This window comes from Budorcas taxicolor, chromosome 1, assembly GCF_023091745.1.
Source record: "Budorcas taxicolor isolate Tak-1 chromosome 1, Takin1.1, whole genome shotgun sequence".
Classification (NCBI taxonomy): domain Eukaryota; kingdom Metazoa; phylum Chordata; class Mammalia; order Artiodactyla; family Bovidae; genus Budorcas; species Budorcas taxicolor.
Genome location: NC_068910.1, coordinates 21827773 through 21850921, shown reverse-complemented (window position 1 = coordinate 21850921; position 23149 = coordinate 21827773). Strand labels below are relative to the sequence as shown.

General features: G+C 42.6%; 1 protein-coding gene across 1 annotated transcript in view; it reads left to right on the top strand.

The window, feature by feature from the left end:
• CADPS (calcium dependent secretion activator) overlaps positions 1-23149 on the top strand; it is a 480748-nt gene that overhangs the window by 201408 nt on the left and 256191 nt on the right. The window contains exon 4 of the mRNA XM_052657031.1: positions 18280-18360. Coding sequence (XP_052512991.1) covers positions 18280-18360 — 81 coding nt within the window. The remainder of the gene's footprint in view (positions 1-18279; positions 18361-23149) is intronic.

Sequence of the window (23149 nt, the reverse complement as noted above, 5' to 3'; positions counted from 1 at the left end):
GAGATTTTTGCTATGATTTGATGGCAGATGATGAAATCATCTGTCTTGATAGTGGTCTGCCCTCAAAGTACTTCTTAGCCTGGACAACTTTGAGTACATTAGAAATAAATTAGATTATGAGACCCTACGGCTGTCTTGATTCAAACCACTTCAGTGCCAGAATTGTGTATTTCAGTCAATACAGTTTTAATTTATACTGGTTAAAATATTGCTTATTTGCAGGCTTCTCTTTCCAAGAAGAGCACTTCTTTAATTTCCCTCCTCTAAGCCACAGCCATATTTACCTTTCACAGTGCAAATTTAATTATGTTACACAAAGTTCAGTTGCATTACTTGGAAATGATGTAGAACTGTCAGCACAGATCAGGTAAAATAGAGAATCAAGCAATTTCCAGATATTCAAGATAGACTTTAAGCACTTTAACCAGAATCTGTAGTGGCTTTTTGTGGCAGAGGCAGAAATGCTCACCAAAGATTTTGTGTGTTCTTTGACATTTTCTGGCTGCCCTTGCAGTTAGTTTAGGATCATGGGACTGGCTCCAGCAAACAGGCTATGGGTTGTGCATGCTCTGTGTTCCCTGTCACGTGAGCTTGGAAGCCACATGTTGAGATGGCAGAGTCACAAAATGGTGCTTCCATCTGCCTGGATCCCTGAGTGGCTTTGTGGAGTAGTGGCCCCCATAATCAACACTGGGCATGTAGGGTGAGCAAGAAATCAACCTTTGTTGACTTCAGACAACCATGAGATTTCACTGTTGATTTGTTACTGTTGAATACATTAGGCTTTCCTGATGAATTTGCTCCCCTTTTGAGTTTACTTTTTAGTATTTACTTACATTTTCAGTATAGCAGTGTATCACATGTGTTAGAGTAGATGATACCTTGATGCCTTTGCTCATGTTTAGCACATGATACAGACTATTGCAAGCAGAAAGCTGTCAATCAATACTGACAGTGTAATTTGGGTGGGTTTTTTGTTGTTTGTTTTCTCCCATCTGTTGGAAAATGTAGAATCTCACTCTTTTTAATACTGTCTCTTTCCTCTTGCCCACAGATGCTTCTAAAATAACTAATAAAATGTACCTACTTGGTTATGGATTTGATAGCAGAAACCAACTGTTTATTTGACAGGTCTTAATCAAGGTGAAATACACCCTCATAAATATTTTTGGCTTTGAACAATGGTATCACCAAGGTAGACACACTCTTCAGGGCAGGCAAAGTGAGATAATGATATATGTGGGTAGACTCATGAATAGACCCAATTTCTACTAGGAACTTGTATAATGATCAGACTGGTACTAGAAATTAAACATGTCTTCTATTTGTGACATACTGCAAAGGAGAGAGAAGCACATGCGACAATTCTCACATGCCCTGGAAGTTATGCTACTTGACCTCCATTTTAGTTGATGGACAGCTTTATGAATGAGAGCTCTGAATGTTTTCCACTGGTTGAGATCTCTGTTAAACGTGCACATGCACACACACACACACTTGCCCACATGTTCTGGATTTCCTATTGAGTGCATTATTTTTGTCAGTTATAAATTGCCTTTCACCATACTTCAGAGCTGCTGAGATATCAAAATGATTCAACAGCACAAAAAGGCATATTCTTTTCTATCGTATTCATGTCAGAAATCTCTTGTGGCTCATTTTGAAGATCATTTTTTATCAGATCAGCATTTTTTTTTAATCAGATGAGCTGCCTGAGCAGAATTTGAGAAGTTAATAAAAAATAAATTCAAAGTTAATGACAACAAACATAATAATTTACATTTGTGAAATAGTTTACTAATTGGATCGTAACCCTTCTTTTTTAGTTTTGAAAGAATCCTGGAAGTTATCCCCACTGAGTGTGGGGACAGCAAGCTGTCTGGATTACACTCTGGATTAAGACAGAACTGAATTCGTATCCCAGCCCTCCAGCTTCTTCGAGGTGTTACTTTGATCTCTCTGGGCCTCAGTTTCCTCATCTGGAAAGTGGATTTGATTATAATAGTGATAGTAATATTCTCAAAGATTAAACACGACAATGAATAAAAACTAGAGAATATGCCAGGCCATAGTGTATACTCGGTATTCAATATGTTGTCTCTCACGTGGACCATAAACTCACTAAAGCGGTTTCTGTCTGTGCTGCTTTCACATTCTGTGGCACAGTGGTTGGCAAACAGCAGGTGTTTAAGCCAATATTTTTTAAAAGGTGAGTTGAGTATTAATGCTACCAGGTTCCAACTGAGGAAACTCCCAGAGTTCGACTGGTTCACACGTGTATGACTTTCACCACTTTAATTAGTTGTTCTGACCCTTCTCAATTTCAGTTACACATTCAAGGAGGACTTAATAAGTTAAACCATGTGAACTGAGATCTCTATTTAGGTCATAATTTTGTTCAGTTCAGTTGCTCACTCATGGCCAACTCTTTGCGACCTCTTGGACTGCAGCACACCAGGCTTCCCTTTCTGTCACCAACTCCTATAGCTTACTCAAACTCATGTCCATTAAGTCGGTGATGCCATCCAACCATCTCATCCTCTGTTGTCCTCTTCTCCTCCTGCCTTCAATCTTTCCCAACATCAGGATCTTTTCCAAGGAGTCCGTTCTTCGCATCAGGTGGCCAAAGTAGTGGAGTTACAGCTTCAGCAACAGTTCTTCCAATGAATATTCATGACTGGTTTCCTTTAGCATGGACTGATTGGATCTCCTTGCTGTCCAAGAGACTCTCAAGAGTCTTCTCCAACACCACAGTTCAAAAGCATCAACTCTTCAGTGCTCAGCTTTCTTTACAGTCCAGCTCTTACATCCATACATGACTACTGGAGAAACCTTAGCTTTGATTAAATGGACATTTGTTGGCAAAGTAATGTTTGCTTTTTAATATGCTGTCTAGGTTGGTCATAGTTTTTATTCCAAGGAACAGGTACCTTTCAATTTCATGGCAGCAGTCACCATCTACAGTGATTTTGCAGCCTAAAGAAAATAAAGTCTCTCACAGTTTCCATTGTTTCCCCATCTATTTGCCATAAAGTGATGAGACTGGATGCCATCATCTTAATTTTCTGAATGTTGAGTTTTAAGCCAACTTTTTCAAAAACTCTCCTCTTTCATTTTCATCAAGAGGCTCTTTAGTTCTTCTTTGCATTCTTCCATAAGGGTCATGTCATCTGCATATCTGAGGTTATTGATATTTCTCCTGGTAATCTTGATTCCAGCTTGTGCTTCATCCAGCCTGGCATTTTGCATGATGTACTCTGCATATAAGTTAAATAAGCAGAGTGACCATATACAGCCTTGATGTACTCTTTTCATGATTTGGAACCAGTCTGTTGTTCCATGTCTAGTTCTAATTGTTACTTCTTGACCTGTGTACAGATTTCTTAGGAGGCAGGTCAGGTGGTCTGGTATTCCAATCTCTTTCAGAATTTTCCAGTTTGTTGTGACCCACATAGTCAAAGGCTTTGGCATAGTCAATAAAGCAGAAATAAATGTTTTTTCTGAAACTTCTGCTTTTTCGATGATCCAGCAGATGTTGGCAATTTGATCTCTGGTTCCTCTGCCTTTTCTAAAACCAGCTTGAACATCTGGAAGTTCACAGTTCATGTATTGCTGAAGCCTGGCTTGGAGAATTTTGAGCATTACTTTGCTAGCGTGTGAGATGAGTGCAGTTGCACGGTAGTTTGAGCATTCTTTGGCGTGGCCTTTCTTTGGGATTGGAATGAAAACTGACCTTTTCCAGTCCTGTGGCCACTGCTGAGTTTTCCATATTTGCTGGCATATTGAGTGCAGCACTTTCCCAGTATCATCTTTTAGGATTTGAAATAGCTCAACTGGAATTCCATCACCTCCACTAGCTTTGTTCGTAGCAATGCTTCCTAAGACCCACTTCACTTCTCATTCCAGGAGGTCATAATTTAACCATCTATTAAATATCAAACACTACACTAAGTGTTTTCAACAACCTTGTCTCATTAATTCATCAAAACCACCCTGCCAAGTAGACATTATTATCTCCATCTCAAAGTTAATTCTGCAAACACTTCTTGCATATCTACCATGCATCAGTCAGGATATTTTGTAGTGGACCTGACAGACACAGTCCCTGTCATCAAGGCGCTTATAGTCTTGCAAAGAGCACGACCTGGAGCAAATAATGGCACATGTGATTAGATTGGTAGAAGAGGAGGTTCAGCATGTTGTGGGGACCTTGAGGAAGTGACCTTGGCTGGGGTGAAGAAGGATCCTAAGGAAGCAACATCATGGCGACTGGGAGGTAGGTTGAGTGTCAGCCAGATGAAGATGGCAGAGGAAGGCAGCACACGCACCTTGGCTTGGGGCCATGAATAAGTATGTCATGTCTGAGAATTGGAAGCAGCCCAGAGTGGCCTGGGCCCAGAGGGCAAGATAAAGCGGTGGGAAAAAAAGGCTAGAAAGCCGTGCAGGAGCCAGATGGTAATGCTGCCTGATCTTCGTTGTTGCTTTTCATTTCCATTTTGTATTGGGAAGTATTGGGAGTATAGTTTTTAGCAACATTGTGTTAGTGTCAAGTGTAAAGCAGACTGATTCAGTTTTACATACATGTGTATCTATTTTGCAGATTATTTTCCCATCTTTCCCCATATTCTGTTAGTACAGAATATTGACCAGCATTGTCTATGCTATTCGGTAGGTCCTTGTTGTTTATCTATTTTAAATGTAGTTGTTTGTATATGACAATCCCAAACCCCCAATTTATCCCTCCCCAACAGTGTTTCCCCTTTGGTAACCATAAGTTTGTTTTCTGAGTCTGTGGGTCTGTTTCTGTTCTGTAAATAAGTTCAGTTGTATTATTTTTTAGATTCTGGGTATAAGCAATATTACATGACATTCATCTTTGTCTGACTTATTTCACTTAACACGATAATCTCTAGGTTCATCCATCTTGGTGCAAATGGCATTATTGTGTTTTTCATGGCTGAGTAATAGTCCATTGTATAAATGTACCACATTTTCTGTATCCATTCATCTGTCAATGGACATTTAGGTTGCTTCCATTCCTTGGCTGTTGTAAACAGCACGGCAGGAACTTTAGGGTGCATGTATCCTATTGAACCATGGTTCCCTCTGGATTTATGTCCAGGAATGGGATTGCTGGGTCATATGGTAGTTCTATTTTCAGTTTCTTAAGGAACCTCGATACTGTTCTCCATAATGCCTGTACCAACATACATTCCCATCAGCAGTGTAGGAGGGTTCTCTTTTCTTCACACTCTCTCCACCTTATATTGTTTATAGACTTTTTGATGCTGATCATTCTGATTGATATGAGGTGATACCTCATTGCAGTTTTGATTTGCATTTCTCTAATAACTTAGCAATGTTAAACATCTTTTCATGTGCCTCTTGGCTGTCTGTGTTTCTTCTTTGGAGAAATGTCTATTTAAGCCAATTTTTTTTTATATAATTTTTCTTTAATTAAGCATCATGAGCTGTTTGTAGATTTTGAAGATTAATCCTTTGTCAGTTACATCATTGAAAATCTTTTCTCCCATTCTACAAATTGTATTTTCATTTTGTTTATGGTTTCCTTAGCTGTGCTGAAGATTTTGAGTTTGATTAGGTTCTGTTTGTTTGTTTTTGTTATTTCCAATACTGTAGGAGGCTGATTGAAAAAAAAATACATTGCTGCAATTTATGTCAAGAGTGTTCTTCCTATGTTTTCCTCTGAGAGTTGATAGTATCAGGTCTTACATCTAGGTCTTTAATCCATTTTGAGTTTGTGTGTGTGTGTGGTGTTAAAGCATGTTCTAATCTCATTATTTTACATGTAAACTTTGAATTTTCCCAACCATATTTATTGAAGATGCTGTCTTTCTCCATTATATAGTTTTGCCTCCTTTGTCAAAGATTAATTGACCATAGGTGTGTGGGTTTATTACTGGGATTTCTGTCCTTTTGCATTGATCTATATTTTTGTTTTTGTCCCAGTACCATACTGTTTGTATGATTATATCTTTGTAGTATAGTCTGCTTTGATAAGGATCTCAGATTCCTGTTGCCAAGGATAATAGCGTATTACTGTAGGGGCTTAAGCATGAGAGAAATATGAGCAAATGCACATTCCAGCATGATGAGCAGAATACACTACAGGCATCCCCTCAGTGTGCAGTTCTCAGCATCAGCATCACTCAGAATGAGTAATTTCTTGATTCTCACCCCAGACTTACTGAATCAAAGCTCTCTAGAAATGAGGCCCAAAACTCTCTTTTAACAATTTCTCTGGTGGATTCTCACCATAGTTTGAGAACCACTGGCTTTTGGTAAAGACTGTTAACCTTTACTGCATGTTGGAATCATCTGAACAGGTTTGAAAAAAAAAATGATGCCTGTCTGAGCCCCAAGTCAAATGTCTGGTTTAGTTGATCTGGGTGTAGTCTGGGTATCAGGATTGTCTTTCCTGTCCCCTAGATGTTTCTCATGTATGGGCCAGGTTGAGAACTGCTTTGTCAGAGAGAATGCAGGCAAACAGGCCAGTGCTCCAGGGTGGAGACAGTGGTAACCTGCCCTAGGAAAGTGGATGAACAGATTAGATGGATTCAGGAGATACAGTAGATATGACTTCATAGTTAAGAAGGAATAAACCAACCTAGTCCCAAGCACAGAAACCAGCTGCTGCCTCTGTACGCCAAGCTTCAGTGGCCACACTCCCACTCTGCTCTCTCAGTGGCTTTGATCTCTGTGACCTTAGGATGGTCTAAGTGAACTGGAGCATCTCCCAGCCCCAGCAGTAAAGATCATTAAGATGATCCATAAAAAGCACAGCTGCGTCCTTCATGCTGGACAAAATTCATAGGCTCTGGCCCCAAAAGTACTAAATGATAGCCTGACTCTGTGTCCTCGCATCGTATTTGAGGCACCGCACTAAGTGCCTTATGAGTACCATCTTCTTTTATTCTCACTACAAACCTCTGCTGTTGGCATCGTTAGTATTAGGACTCCCACTTTGCAGATGAAGCGGCAGACACAGAGAGTATATTGTCTGCTAGTAAATGGCAGAGCAAAGTTTTGAGACCAGGTCTGACTGTTTCTAGTTCCCTGGGTCCCTGACTATTGTGCCCTACTGTCCATCCTAAAGGAGATCAGTCCTGGGTGTTCATTGGAAGGACTGATGCTGAAGCTGAAGCTCCAGTTCTCTGGCGACCTGAAGCGATGAACGGACTCATTGGAAAAGACTCTGAGGCTGGGCAGGGTTGAAGGCAGGAGGAGAAGGGGATGACAGAGGAGGAGATGGTTGGATGGCATCTCCAACTCGATGGACATGAGTTTGAGCAAGCTCAGGGAGTTGGTGACGGAGAGGGAAGCCTGGCACACTGCAGTCCAAGGGGCCACAAAGAGTTGGACATGACTGAACAACTGAACTGAACTGAACAATTATTGAGGCAGGATAAGAAATCCAAAACACGTGACACAGAGAAGGTTGAAATGCTAGACAGGCCAGCACTGCCTACAACAGCAAGTTTATATGTGACCAAAGCAATCCAGGAGGGCTTCCCTGAAAAATATGGGTCTGGAACCAGCCCCCTAAATGATACATCAGATTTGACATGGTGGAAGGCAGAGGGGAGGTCATTGCAGGACTTGGGTGGGGGTCAGGGGAGGCTGGTTGAGCACTGCAGGATCATAAAGGAATGGATTGGTTTCCTTTCCAGCGTATTTTTATATATTTATTTGCTGCTCACTCAGAGAATTGCTGCATTTGGAGCTCTTGGGTTATATTTACTGCATTGCCAGAAGCCAGCAAAGACATAAAATGGGTGACTCAGATGCGGAGGATGTTCTCATTGGCTGGCAGACTCTGGGAGCTAAACCTTGCCTTTTGCAATCAAGGAGAGGTGCATCCTTCAGAATGGAGACTTTGACCTACACAAGGTCTTCTCTTGGAGAGGGAATAAGGCATGGGAAAGAAAGACACTAACTTATTTTACCTTTACCACTAATGTTGAATGTTTTTAATGAAAACAGAATATAATTGAGTGTGCACGGGATACCAAAGTCCACAAATTACCCTGAAGTGGAGCTCTCATAAAGACTCACATCAGAGACAAGGCTGCAGATTTCATCAGGTTCGCCCCCAGTAATAATAATAGAAGTAATAATAAACCTACAATGTATCAAACCCCTAGAGTGTGGAAATGTCTATTATGATTGTCATCATAGAAGTTCCCTGAGGAAATTATTTTAGAGTTCCAGGTACAGATGCTCAGAGAGGTTGAGTGCCCTGGCCTTGGTCACACAGTGAGTATGTGATGAAGGTGGGGTTTGATCTTAAGGTTTTCTGGTTCTAAAAAAACAGGTTTTCTGGTGCTCTATTTTTCTCAGGGTTATACCCTCTGTGCAGGGTCAGCTGTCTCTGAAACTACCAGCAAGTGACTTCATCTTTTGAAGCTTGTTTTCCTTCATGAAAGTAGGGGACATCCCCATGTACCAGCCCCAAGCATGCTGTATCCTGCGTCAGACATAGACTGGCGATTCAATTCTTACATGATAGTATACATGATAGAGAGATGTTATGGGGAGGGAGGTGGGAGGGGGGTTCATGTTTGGGAACACATGTAAGAATTAAAGATTTTAAAATTAAAAAAATTAAAAAAAAATAAAAATTAAAAAAAAAAAAAAGAAAGAAAGTAGGGGAAACCTGTTCTGCCATTTGAAGTGTTAATAGAATCAGAACTTGTGTAAGGATGAAGTATACGGGCTGCAGAATGCTGAGTGCTAATAGCTGCTGAGATTTACAGAAAGTGTGTGCCAGGCACTCCGCTAAGCATCATACACATACCACCTCGTTTAACCTCTCATCAACCCTACGAAGGAGGTATTCGCATTATTATTCCCATCATAGAGTTAACAGAGTTGAGAAATTAAAAGTGAAGACTTGGAGAAATCTAATAACTTGTTCAGTGTTGCGTGGCTTCAAAGCGGAAAGGCAGCAATTGATCTTGGACAAGAGAGGTGTGACCCTCTTCCACAGCCTCCACGTCGGAGGTGGACAGAGGGGAGATGGGCTGTAAGAGACAGGAGGACAGGAGCCTGGAGGCGGCAGCCAGGCACTGAGTGTAGTAACGAAGGCCTGTACAGACCTCAGCGTGTTCTTGAGGCTTGAGCTCCGGCACCCACACCCCCTGGGTGGAAACTGACTCTGTCCTGGCTGTAACTTTCCAGACTGCAGTGCACCAGGAAGGCAGCATTGGCTGGAGCAGTTTGTCTCTGAAGGAGGATAAAAAAAACAGGCCTGTGGAGGACGGGGTTGGGTGGAGGGTGGAATGCTGGGAGGGGCCTCTGCTCTCCTCCGCAGTCGCTTCTGGCAGCCTCCCTCTCAGACACGAGTCCCTGGGCACCGAGGGAGCAGCCTGGGAAGTAGAAAGGAAACAAGAGGAACAGATAGAGCTAAGCTCAGGTCAGCAGGTGGCTTGCCCTGCAGCTGCTGATAGGCGCACCTGCCTTGATCCCCGGTAGCCCAGAATTAAGGATGCTTTATCGGCGATGTGACTGGGTATAAGCCAGCCAAGTTCAGACTTCATGTATTTCAGGGAAAGTGGCCCATCGCAGGACACAGCGCTAAGCAGCAAGACAGAGCCTAGAAGTGAGCAGGTTAGGAACATACTCCCAGCCCTATCACTGATGATGATGCTGTGACTGTGGGTGGGTTACTTTCCTTCGGGTCACAGTTCATTAACTCAGTCCTTTAGTTGGCCAGGCAGTCATCAGAGCACACTCTGTAGTTGGCACCAGGCTGGGTGCCAGGGATGCAGAGGTCAGCAAAATCACATCCCCTGCCCTCACAGGGTTTGCAGTCTAGTAGGTGGACAGCACGTAATCTCATGAGTGGATGTAAAACTATAATTGCAATAAATGCTGATGAAGGGAACGTGCCCGCACCGGGAGAGTGTACGGCAGCGGGAACTCCCCGAGTCTGGTGTGATCAGAGAAGGTTTGCTGCCAAACTGAAGGACGGAGGAGGTTAGGGTTAAGTCACGGAGGAGACAAGGGTGAGTGCTGCAGGTGTGGCAGATGGTGTGTGCAGCAGCAGGAGCAAGCCAGCCCTTCCATAGGCCTGGGCGGAGGACACAGTGGAGCAGACAAAGCGGGAATGTGGTGCCCAACAGGCCGCAGAGCTCAGCAGGCCCTCTACCCTCATCTCTACCCTGAAGTCGCTGTGTCATCTCTGATCTGGGTCATGTCAGTGTAGTCCTGAGACTGAACTCGGTCCATTTGCTCTGAGGCTGAGGACTAGAGATTTGTCCAGAAAGAAGAACAATTACTCAGACAATGCATCGAGTACTCTGCCTGTTTATTTCAATTTTCTGCGTATTTGAATCACAGTCCTTTCTTCGCTTGATGGTGGGTTGCTTTGTGGCAGTAACAGTGATGACTGGATGAGTCCAGAGTTGGACTTGCCTCCACAAAATGATAATGTGTGAGCTCCAGAGCACTGAGGCATCCCTAGGGAAAGCTGGTACCCAAGGATGTCTCCAGGCACACTGGCAAGGCCCGTCGTCCAGGGCTGTGAGGCCACTGAGGGGGCTGCGTGCCCAGGCCCTGGCACGACATCTCCATCACCCCAGATGTCAGACAGGGTCTCCCAGATGGGTCCCTTTTCCCTGAGACATAGACTTATTTGCATAGTGTGGGTGCTTCCCCCCTGCCTCCTTCTCTTCTCCCCCCACACCAAATTCTATCCATGGGCATGAGATAAGTGAGGCACATGGGAGAACTGCCTAGCGAGCATGGCCCAAAATGTGTGGGGTATTCACAGGTACTACCCATGTGGTCAGATAAGTTTGGGAAATATGGACCCACACAACCTTGCCTTCATGTAGGATTTCCCACTTAGGTGTCTTCTTGCTTCTCAGAAAGGGGAGAGAGGAATACACAGAACCCTATCTCATGGAGGGTCCCTAGGACTCGTGTTCCCCGGAGTGTAGCTTTGAGAAATGCTCCTCTAGGCTTTTCAGAGACTCCTGGAACATAATCTCTGAGGGTTTGTTATTTATCAGATGACGGGGTTGTGGACAGAGAGATCATGGCTCTGGCCTGACATCTTCCAGCTAAGTTCAAATCAAGAACAGAACACAAGTACCTCTGGTCCACACCAGGGCTCCCCTGTCCCCCAGCCTGGTTTCTTTCATACATCGCAAAGGGCACGGAGGGGAGGTAACATCTGATGAGCACCCGTCCTCAAAAGAGTTCATTCTAGAAACGAGTTGCTAAGCTATATGATCTCGTATGTGCACACCATAATCATTCCACTCCATCATGCTCTAAGCACACTGAGGTGGGTATCTTATCTTCTCCCCTTTTTACAGACTAGGAAACCGAGGCTTAGAAGGGTTCAGTCACCTGTTTGATCCCTTTGAGTAAGGAAATTGCGGAGTCAAGGTTTGAACCCAAGTCAGCCTGACTTCCCTTGAAGCACAAGGTCTCATTCAGTCCTTTCAGTAGCTGTGCAAGGTGAAAAATAGTCCTCCCTCTGCAATCAAAACCCACTCCAGTGTTCTTGCCTGGAGAATCCCAGGAACGGGGGAGCCTGGTGGGCTGCCGTCTATGGGGTCGCACAGAGTCGGACACAACTGAAGCGACTTAGCAGCAGCAGCAGCAGCTGCAGTCAGAAAACTGAGACTCAGAGAGGTTAAGAGAGATGCCAGGGTCCTGCAGCCAAGGATTGGGATAGCTGGGCACAGACTCCCCCTGGGGGTCCTCCCCGTGTGGTGTTCCTGCCAGTACTAGCTCGCCCGACAGCCATGATGGGCTGAGTTCTCGTGTCTACATTGACTGAAAGGGCACAGCGGTGAGTGGAGACAATCCTAGGCCTCTGGATGGGCTTGAACCCCTGGCTGAAGTGATACTTGTCTGCATTAACCCTGTGCCGAGCTTAGTTCTCCATCACTTTAAAAGAAAAGCCCAGAGAAATGGTTCCTTTTGCTTGGCTGGCAAATCAGAACAATCATGCTGCCTCTGTCTGACCCCTGCTAGTAGGAAGATTATTTGGCTAATTAGGTAAAAAGCCTTCATGCACATGTACATATTTTAACCCTAATGAGCTGTCGGCAGGAAAGGTTTGCCCTTGGCCTGGTTCGCCAGCAGATCTCTCCTTTTCTTGGTGGAAAAGACCAGCAAGGTAAACAGAACCTTGTTTCCATGGAAGCTCCCTTGCTGGCTTTTTCTTTTCAGCTCTTGAAAATAATTTCTTGATTTCTCTTTATTGTGGAGGGGCCTCATCCAGTGGGTCTGTGGAGCCTTTTGGTGGAGGTTGGCCCCTCTCTCACACCAGACTGTTTTCGGGAGCTTTGGTTGCATTTCTGTTTCCATCTTTCCTTCAGATCATTAACTCTCAGGCAGCAGTGTCCACCTTCTGGTCACTCCTGCTAATTAAAGTCCAACAGAGCAAAGGACTTGACCCTGGAGAAAGTAGGATACACTGAAAAGCCGAGGAAATTTGTCCAGAAATGGAAGCCCCTGTCAGTTTCCTTTTTGGGCACAGAAGATTAGACCAAGACACCCACACCCACACCCACACCTGGCAGGGACACTAGCCCATCCGGCACCTTTCATCTGAATCTTTGATGCCCCATTGTGGGCCATGTCAGAATGACAGCCTGCATGAGCTGTTCTTATAACACAGCTGGCAGCCACTATTTCCTAAGCGTTTGCTGCGTGCCAAGGAGTGGGCTAAATGCTTTATATCTGTGGTCTCGGTGAATCCCCATTACTCCTTGGGTAGACTTATTATCCTGATTATTCAGATGAGGAGGCCTGAGCACAGAGAGGTTAAGTAACTTGCCCAAGGTCACACAGCTACTAAGTGGCAGAGCCAGGATAAGGACATGCCTGTTGCTGTCATTTCTTAGGGAGGCCTCTGGCACTGCTGCAGCCTGCCCAGAAGAAATCAGTCATGATAGGAAACAGAGGGTAGCTATTTTTCTTCCCCCCAGTCATGGGGTGGGGATTGGTGGGGATTCTTTGTATTGAATTAAACAAAGTAAGAGTGAGGAGTTAATTGTCAGGGCCAAAAAGAAAACCAGAACAACTCAATAAAAAAAGAAAGTCAATGTTAAGCAGAACAAAAAGAGTTCCAGGTTGAGGCAGGGCCAACTCCATTTCACATGGCTCATGCCATTTTACCACATTCCTGTACATTACAGAGACTGTTTTCTTGTCTATAAGATGGTGATGATGAAGGTACCTTCCTCATAAAGATGTTTTGCATGGGGAATTTTCCACACTACCCTGTGGAACACTTGTTTTCACTGAAATAACTATGTCAAAGACAATATTAAATGCAGTTAAGTAGGCTTATTTACTACAGAATTTCCCTAAATATTATGTAAATATGTATTATGAATTTTCAGGAGGAAGCAATGTTTCCTGGCCCAGAATCCTTTTCCTGGGAGAATGCGCATTAAGATTTATTTCTTGGAACCCCTGAGAAAAGGGTTTAATATGTGTCATACAATACTTGCTCTTGAAATAGGCATCAGTAAATGCTAATCCCTTCTCTTATGTGCCCAAATTATTCAAATAATCATACCTATTCTGTCTAGATTTTGAGCTCCATAGAGTCAGGGGCTGGGTCCGTCTTGTTCCTTTCTGTATTCCAGTATTATGCATAATAAGACATTCCATAAAAGTTTGATGAATGAATAGGTAAACCAATGAATGAGTGAATGACATTTCATATAGACCTAGCCTGCTCATCATCTTCACTGCTGGCTTCCTTTGCCATTTGTAGTTGTATTTGGTGAGGCCAGTGGGAGCCCTCAGACACCTCTGAGAATTTTCATAATGGAAATAGTTCTGTTACATTTTTTTCAGTTTTAACCTCTGTGAGCACCATATCTTCTGACAGAACCCGTAACTGTAGCCTCTAACCAAATAATTTTCCTTCTTCTCAGTGAAGTAGTCAGATATATATATATATATATATATATATATATATGGCATACATATTTTGAACAAGACATTCATTTCTAAGTGTTCCCAGTGGATTTGCACCTGGCTCTGAAGAGGACTGAAGTTTCCAAGAAACAGACTGAAAAGCACTTCTTTGGAGCGTAAACCAGCCCTGAGGATACCAGGTTTCCTATGTGTGCCAGTTGTCAAGCAGTGATGGATGGCCCACTGGTCAGTGCTGTGACTGCTGATTAATTTAGAACAGGATTTCCAACTCTTGTTCTTTGGGCATTATGCAAAAAAATAAAATTTTAAGTTAAATAGTAGTTGAATTGTTTCAAAATCTGACAGTTTTCCTTACTGAAGAACTCAGAAACTGTATTTCAACACAGCATTTTCCAGGCTTATCTAACATTCTTTTGGAGCCTTTCCAAGTCCTTTCTTCTGGAGTATCTATTAAGGTGGTTGTTCTGCAGAACACCCTTTGAGAAATGCTAGATATATGGCCAAAAGTTACAATCCAGTCTTCATGATCTAGGAAATAGTTCTGCTCATCAAAACTCTGGAACAGCAAAATTGTGTAAAGAAATTATCCTTCAATAAAGAAATAAATTAATTTTTTAAAAAACCTGTGGAAGAGAGAAGATAAAGCAACTAATTAATTGAATAGGGTGATAAAAAGAGCATAAAGCCAGGTACATTATTGTTTTGTAAAACAAACCAAAGAAGGCTATTCATGGTACTTCAAAAAAAAAAAAAAATGATTGTAAATTATCCAGCTTTCTTATTTATATCATAGTAGACATAATTTTTTTTTAAAAAATAATTATTCTGTGTATTCTTGCCACCTCTTCTTAATATCTTTTGCTTCTGTTAGGTCCATACCATTTCTGTCCTTTATTGTGCCCGTCTTTGCATGAAATGTTCCCTTGGTATTTCTGATTTTCTTAAGAGATCTCTAGTCTTTCCCATTCTATTGTTTTCCTCTATTTCTTTGCATTGTTCACTTAGGAGAGCTTTCTTATCTGTCCTTGCTGCTCTTCATTCAAATGGGTATATCTTTCCTTTTCTCCTTTGCCTTTGGCTTCTCTTCTTTTCACAGCTGTTTGTAAGGCTTCCTCACACAACCATTTTGCCTTTTTGCATTTCTTTTTCTTGGGAATGGTCATGATCCCTGCTTCCTGTAGAGTCACAAACCTCTGTCCATAGTTCATCAGGCACTCTGTCTATCAGATCTAATCCCTTGACTCTATTTCTCATTTCCACTGTATAATCATAAGGGATTTGATTAAGGTCATATCTGAATGGTCTCGTGGTTTTCCCTACTTTCTTCAATTTAAGTCTGAATTTGGCAATAAGGAGTTCATGATCTGAGCCACAGTCAGCTCCCGGTCTTGTTTTTCCTGACTGTGTAGAGCTTCTCCATCTTTGGCTGCAAAGAATATAATCAGTCTGATTTCAGTATTGACCGTCTGGTGATGTCCATGTGTAGAGTCTTCTCTTGTGTTGTTGGAAGAGGGTGTTTGCTGTGACCAGTGCGTTCTCTTGGCAAAACTCTATTAGCCTTTGCCCTGCTTTATTCTGTATTCCAAGACCAAATTTACCTGTTACTCCAGGTATTTCTTGACTTTCTACGCTGGATCATCAAAAAACCAAAAGAGTTCCAGAAAAACATCTACTTCTGCTTTATTGACTACACCAAAGCCTTTGACTGTGTGGATCACAACAAACTGTGGAAGATTCTTAAAGAGATGGGAATACCAGACCACCTGACCTGCCTCTTGAGAAATCTGTATGCAGGTCAGGAAGCAACAGTTAAAACTGGACATGAAACAGCAGACTGGTTCCAGATAGGGAAAGGAGTACCTCAAGGCTGTATATTGTCACCCTGCTTATTTAACTTCTATGCAGAGTACATCATGCGCAATGCCGGGCTGGATGAAGCACAAGCTGAAATCAAGATTGCCAGGAGAAATATCAATAACCTCAATATGCAGATGGTATGACCCTTATGGCAGAAAGTGAAGAACTAAAGAGGCTCTTGGTGAAAGTGAAAGAGGGGAGTGCAAAACTTGGCTTAAAATTAAACGTTCAGAAAACTAAGATCATGGCATCTGGTCCCATCACTTCATGGCAAATAGATGGGAAAACAGTGGAAACAGTGAGAGACTTTATTTTTGGGGGCTCCATAATCACTGCAGGTGGTGACTGCAGCCATGAAATTAAAAGACGCTTGCTCCTTGGAAAAAAAGTTATGATCAACCTAGACAGTATATTAAATAGCAGAGACATTACTTTGCCAACAAAGGTCTGTCTTATCAAAGCTATGTTTTTTCCAGTTATGTGTGGATGTGAGAGTTGGACTATAAAGAAAGCTGAACACCAAAGAACTGATGCTTTTGAACTGTGGTGTTGGAGAAGACTCTTGAGAGGCCGTTGGACTGCAAGGAGATCAATCCAGTCAATCCTAAAGGAAATCAGTCCTGAATATTCATTGGAAGGACTGATGCTGAAGCTGAAACCCCAATACTTTAGCCACCTGATGCAAAGAACTGACTCATTTGAAAAGACCCTGATGCTGGGAAAGAGTGAGGGCAGGAGGAGAAGGGAAAGACAGAGGATGAGACGGTTGGGTGGTATCACCAACTCAGCGGACATGAGTTTGAGTGAACTCTGGGAGTTGGTGATGGACAGGGAAGCCTGAGGTGCTACAGTCCATGAGGTCACAAAGAGTCAGACACGACTGAGTGACTGAACTGAACTGAGACATAACTTATTTTCTGTACCATTTCATAGCGTAGATGACTTTCTTTTTTTTAAGTGTGGAGTTGAGTTTTCATCTTCAAATTTCTGAATAAAAAATGGCTCTTTAAAGAAAAAGATTTAGAAAACTCACAAGTTCTTAATTGACTTTTTGTTGTGAGTTAATATGTTCTGAAATGAAGAATAGAGCACATCCCTTTTGAATGTCACTGTTCTGTACTTATTAAACTCTTTTGTGAATAAAATAATGTATCAATTACTGAAAAAGCAGACTCATTACAGTTTGAAGGGTAATGCTAAGCTTGCTTAGAAATGAAGAGAGAATTTTTAATTCCTAGAGCAGGGGTCCGTGACTATGGCCCACCACCTGTTGTTGATAAAATTGTATTAGAACACACCACCGCTCATTTATTTAGATGTTGTCTGTGTCTGTTTTCATGGTTCATTGGAAGAATTGAGTCACGGCAGCAGAGAGCTTATGGCCCTCAAAGCCTAGAGTATTCATTGTATGGCCCTTTGTAGAAATACTTAGGATATATTTCACAGATTTGTAGAAATATGGGAAAGGGATCCTGGAGATTATGTAACCAACACCTTTATTCTATAGATGTTAAAAACTGACACTAGAGAAGTTAGGGGATTGTCTCCCCATCAGAAAAGACAAAGATAGATTTCTTTTTTTGAACCACATGTAAATTTAATATAGATGTGCCAAAAGTCAGCTGAGTGGGTAACTAACCTCAAATTTCACAAACAGTTCATTGGTGACCTTCCTTTGAAGCATACTCAGTATCATTTCTAAGGCATGCATTCAATTAGTTAGAAGGAGACATACAGCTACTTCTCCTATACTGTTTAATTTTTCATTGATTTTTACTGGAATATAGTTGCTTTACGGTGTTGTGCCAGTCTCTGCTGTATAACAGAGTGAATCAGCTGCACGTATGCATATATCCCCTCTGATTTGGATTTCCTCACCGTGCAGGTCACCACACAGCATTGAGTAGAGTTCCCTATGCTTTACAGTCGGTTCTATTAGTTATCTATCAATATTTTATACATAGTAGTGTATATAAGGTATCAACACCACCTGAGAGGCTGCTGCCATCTGGAATACTGGTTGAGAAGGTCTCAGGGCTCAGAGAGAAAGGATGCAATAACTGACTAATGGTCCAGGGGTGGGAGAATAGCAGGATATATGCTATGTAGGTGCTTTGGATGCGAACTGTGTCTGCTCCATAAATCCCTAATGGTTATATTACCATCTCTTTCCCTGTATGTCTGCCCTGTGAACACTTTCTTCATTGGACCCCAAACAGAAGTGCTGCATCAGGCCCTCATTAGAAACACTACTGCCTAGAAGTTCATAAGTGCTTCTATCCAAGTTCATTCAGATGCCTTTCTTAGGAATAGCCTGCCTACCCCATCACACTCAGTCTAAAAGGATTTGTCTGTCACACAATACTTAAGTTTTAGTGAAACAGGTCCATGGGAGCACAGAGTAAGAGTGTTAATTGTAAAGTCATGAGTTCCTGGGCTTTTGTCGTCACCCAAATTCAGAGTCTCCATGTTTCTGCTTTTGTGCAGCTGGACAATCCGGATGAGCAAGCAGCCCAGATCAGACGAGAGCTGGACGGCCGTCTCCAAATGGCAGACCAAATAGCCAGGGTAAGGAAACTCTGGGGACATGTGCTGGGGGACCAGACCTGAGTCCCACACAGGGAGCACACTGACTTTTAAGGGCTGTGGAAAGACAAAACTGAGAATCAGAGAGGAAGAAAGATGAGGATAGTCATCCTGATGGAGTCCTCAGCCTTCCTCCTCAGGGCCACTGTCCTTGAGATAATGCATGTATTTCCTATACTCCAATCCATACTCAGATCCAGCCTTACCTTCCTTCTGAGTCCCTACCTTATGTTTCCACCTGTCTGTTGAGCATTTCCACTTTGATAATCCCCTTCATTTTAAGTTGGATGTGTTCAAAGTCTCACTCCTTACCTACTTCCTCTGACTGAGTGCACATACCTACTTTTACTCCTCTTCATGTGGCCTCTGTCTGTTACTGTGGATGACACCTCCTGGTTATTGTCGATTTCTCCTTCCTTCCCACAACACTCCACACTGAGTCTGCCACTCAGCTCACTGATTCTGTCTCCCAAATGTGGGTCAGATCCCTTTTACTGCATTCCAGCACCACTGCTAGTGCTTCAGTTCAGGTCCTCATCTTCCAGGCCTGGATCTTACAGTAGCCTCCAAGTGGGGATCCACTCCCTCACCATTTTCTGTCCATCCTGCACATAATTGTCATTCTAAACCTTGTATATGGACATCTCAAAACAGAGCCTCAGAATCCTTCAATAGACTACTCCACTGTCCTCAGAACAGAAGCTTGCTCCTTTAGAAGGACATTCAAGGCTCTTAATCCACAAACCATCTCCTTCCTTACTGGCCTCACCCTCCCATTACTTTCCCACCAGGACTCCCCATTCCAGCTGCACAGAATGTCTCCCTCTAATGCGTCCAGGCCCTTTCCAGCCCCAATGCCTTTGTACTCATTAATGTTTCAACCTGGAATGACCTTTCTCCTCTCTTCTACTTATCACGCCGTCCTACTCAGCCTTCAGTCCTCAACTTAAGACCCCTTCTCTAAGAGCTTGTCCTCCCCACTTTTGTGCTTTCTTTTTTTCCATATATAAACCCTTATAATGACAGTTCATTGAATGGTGATTCTTCATTGGCATGACTGAGTCTCCCAGTAGGTAGGATTGCTTTAGAGTTGGGATTATCTCTCCCTCATGATGACTATGAGCCTAAGTGTTATCTGCTGTTTGTTTGTGTTGTTGTTCATAATAGTCATGCTAGTGATGTTTATTGAGTATTGCCTTTGTGTCAAGCATGTTAAATGCTTTACACGTACCATCTCATTCAGTCCTCCAAACAGTCCTGTAACAACATTTCAGTTATTCTTGTTTTAGAGATGGGAAAAATCTAAGCTAATTGTAATAGTTAAGAGACTGCACTAGACCTTTAACTCAAATCTGACTAAGTATCAGGACTGGAACAGGGTGAGGTACCCACCTCAGATTCAGAATTTAAAAATTCTGGGTGGGAGGATGTGGGCATCAAAATAATATTTTAATGCAATACTTTAAAAATCATAACCAATGCAAAAATATCCATGAAGAACAAAATATCAACGTTTTAAATAACAGCATCCTACTGGTTCCTATGGTAGCCACAGGCCTTGTGTGCATGTGAGGGTGGGGGCTGTGGGAATTGAGGATGGGGAAGATGGACACAGAGTAGAGCTTGGCATTCAGCCTTTCTCTTTATGGGAAGAAGTGTATCAGGATTTGCACACATGGAAAGGAATTCTACTGGAGGAGAAACCCCAAGAGAGATTCCAAGAAGCAGGAAAATTCCCTGTCATACTCAAGCACTTTTGTTGAAATATTTTGCATCTAGTTTTTGGACACCTTCGAAGTTTATACTCGAGTCAGTCTGGTGGCTAAAAATAGTATCCAGTTGTTTGGCTAAAGGTAGTGTAAAAGACTCTCAGTTTGAAAATCCTGCTGAATGTGAGAGTAAACATCAATAAGGCTTTAAAATGTACTTCTCTAAAGTCAGTGTCTCCTTGGCAGATTATCCAGAAAATAGAGGTCATTTCATCCAGGCCCTGCTCTTAGGCAGCTATTATATCCACAGCTAGTACGTATTCATGCCACTTAAAATTTTATACACACTTCTAAAATGAGCTCATGGCACCTTTATTTTAGTTGTCTTGTTTACTTTGAGGCTTAACAAGATAATTTTAGAAACTCACGTAAGCTAATTTTAATTTTTAAAATATCATGGATGAACAGCTGTTAACATAGTGAGCCAAGTTGCTCATTTCTGATCAGTAGATGAGGAAATTCTCTCCCCTGGCCCACATCACTGGATACTCTGACACCAAATAGAGTATTACTGACGACTTAGAATTCGAGTTTCTTGAACAGGGAAATATGCAACTGAAGTGAATCTGGGTCAAAATTTACAGAGAATGGAGAATAATTTCAGAGTATATTGAGAGTATATTTAAACATTCAGGAGGGTTTCTGTGAGTCTGCCCACTACTATCTTCTGCTGTCCTGGACATTTACTGTCTTCTTTTGCAATATTCATTCACGCCCTTGGCCTCCTTGCCATAGTTACTTGGTCCTGGAAGTGAGCTCCTCATGCAAGTGAAATCAATCACAGCTTCCAGCCTATCCTGGCCACCAGTGATTGGTCCAGAAATGGGAGCACCTAACCAGTGAAACCCCTGAGACCTATGGACCATGAACTAACAGAGCTGTGTTGTGGTAAAAAAGATGTTTGCAGTCATGTTCAATTCTTCCATGTAGGGAAGAGAAGAGAAAAGAGTGAAGCCAATATACAGAAGTAAACAGAGACAGAATATACTGAGATCCTCAGGATGTTCAAACCCCCTAGGTCTTCGTCTTGACCTGCAGCTGTAGAACTACTTTTTGTCCTGTTTAGTGGAATGCCAAGGAAAATAAATTCTCCTTCTGCTTAAACTAACCTGGCTAATACTAAGGAAGAGTGAGAACTATCTTGTCTACTAGAAATTAAATAAAGTATCAAGTTCTTAGATAAAAGCTAGTTCATGAAGAGACATTGAAACAAAGCACCCTTGCTTGTCTTCTTTCAGCATGTCCTGATTTTTCTATTTCTAGCATCACAGTGAATTTTATTGAGGGTGTGCAATTCAACCCATATGGCTGAACTTCAGCTCCTGTAAATATCATAACCAGAAATTCCTGGAAATAGATGTCATCTGCCATACGTAGTTCACTCTGTTCTCTGAATTATAAGATAAGTGTCTTGATTGCAAATTAGAAGCTCCAACACAGGGAAGCTTTTTACAAGAGGGTATCAATTCTAAGAATTAGGGAATGTCTCACAGAGCCCATGGGCAAGTGATAGCCAAGATCTAGGAAGGATGTGGAACCAGGGGCCACCCAGGGGTCAAAGTTTCCCCTCTTCTCTTGAGTCTGTGTGTCCCATTCATTATTCCTTCTTTCTCTGCAAATCATCTTTCTTTGCTTCTCAAATGAGAAACATAGCTATTCCACAGGTTTTTCGTATGGCCAGATAGGAAATGATTCAGCCAATCAACCTGTCTCTCATATATCTCTCCCTCTCTCCTCTTTCCCCTTTTTTCACTACCCCTTTCACATTCACAATCTCAAGAGTCAGGCCTTTGAATGACCCAGCTTAGTTCAAGGGCCAGCCCCTGGAGCAGTTGATCAATCCACCATGAAAGGGAGTAAGGGTCTTAATGAAACACGTGGATGCTGGTGATGCATCACTGAGGGTGAGGATTCTAACTTTAAAAGCAGGGCTGTGGGTAGAGTGGTCATTATAAATTGGGAGCTGCTTGAAGATATACACAAAATAACTATTGCTTATGTGGTGTTTACTATGTGCCCAACTCTCTCCTAATCATTTTACATGTGAGAACCTCTCTGACCCTCCAACCACTTTATGTTTATGAGAAAGGTTCTATTATTATCCCCTTTTGAGGATAATAGAGGAGCTTGGGGCATAGACGTTAGAGGCCTTGTCCAAGGTCATTCAGTGACCAGAACCTTCTCTCTTAACCATCATGCACACTACCATCCCAAAATGCCATCCCAAACACAAAGCTTCATTTCCCCATCATCCCAATCCAAGGGTTTGACATGCCTTTCACCTAGGCCTTTACCTTTCTGCATCCTGACCTCTCTCTGCTAATCAGTCCGTTATTAAATCACACTGGCTGTGTGATTTCACATGAAGTCTTATTCAGACCTGTGACAGACAATTCTGGGCGTTGCAATAATTCTCCCCAATTCAGGCACATCAGAAAGTGTAAGTGGTGCACCAGACTGCACCTAGCTAATAAGGAGTCAGCTGAGTGCTTTAATTCCAAGCTTCATGTTCTTTCTTTTCAATAGTCAGATGACAGGCAGGAAGTTCCACCAGGACAAGACTGTCCCAGCCCCTGCCTCCCTGACGGTTGCCTCTCCTGGAGCCTGCTTTCTCTCTTCCACAACAATTTACTGTGCATTCCTTTCAGGTCATCCGGAGGCCCAAATGAAGCAGTATCACATAGCAGGCAGAATGGGCTCCTGGAATTCTGAATCCTTTCTACTTTGATTACCTTGGAATCTGGGAAAGAGGTGGTAGGGACCTTGGTGGTTCTGCCAGCAGCATTCTCATCCTCATGCAATTAAACAAAAGGCAGGTGTTTGTCCTTTCTTCCTCAGAGAGAAAGGAGCCAAGTGTGAGGTGGCTTTCCTCCATCCGCAGCCCTACCGTGTAATCTGTCAATTCAGTTACACCAGCATCCAACAAATCGTCAGACAGACGGCTGTGTGAGCCCTCACTGTGAACATCAGACATGCTGCCTTAAAAGCTCCATGAAGGGGCC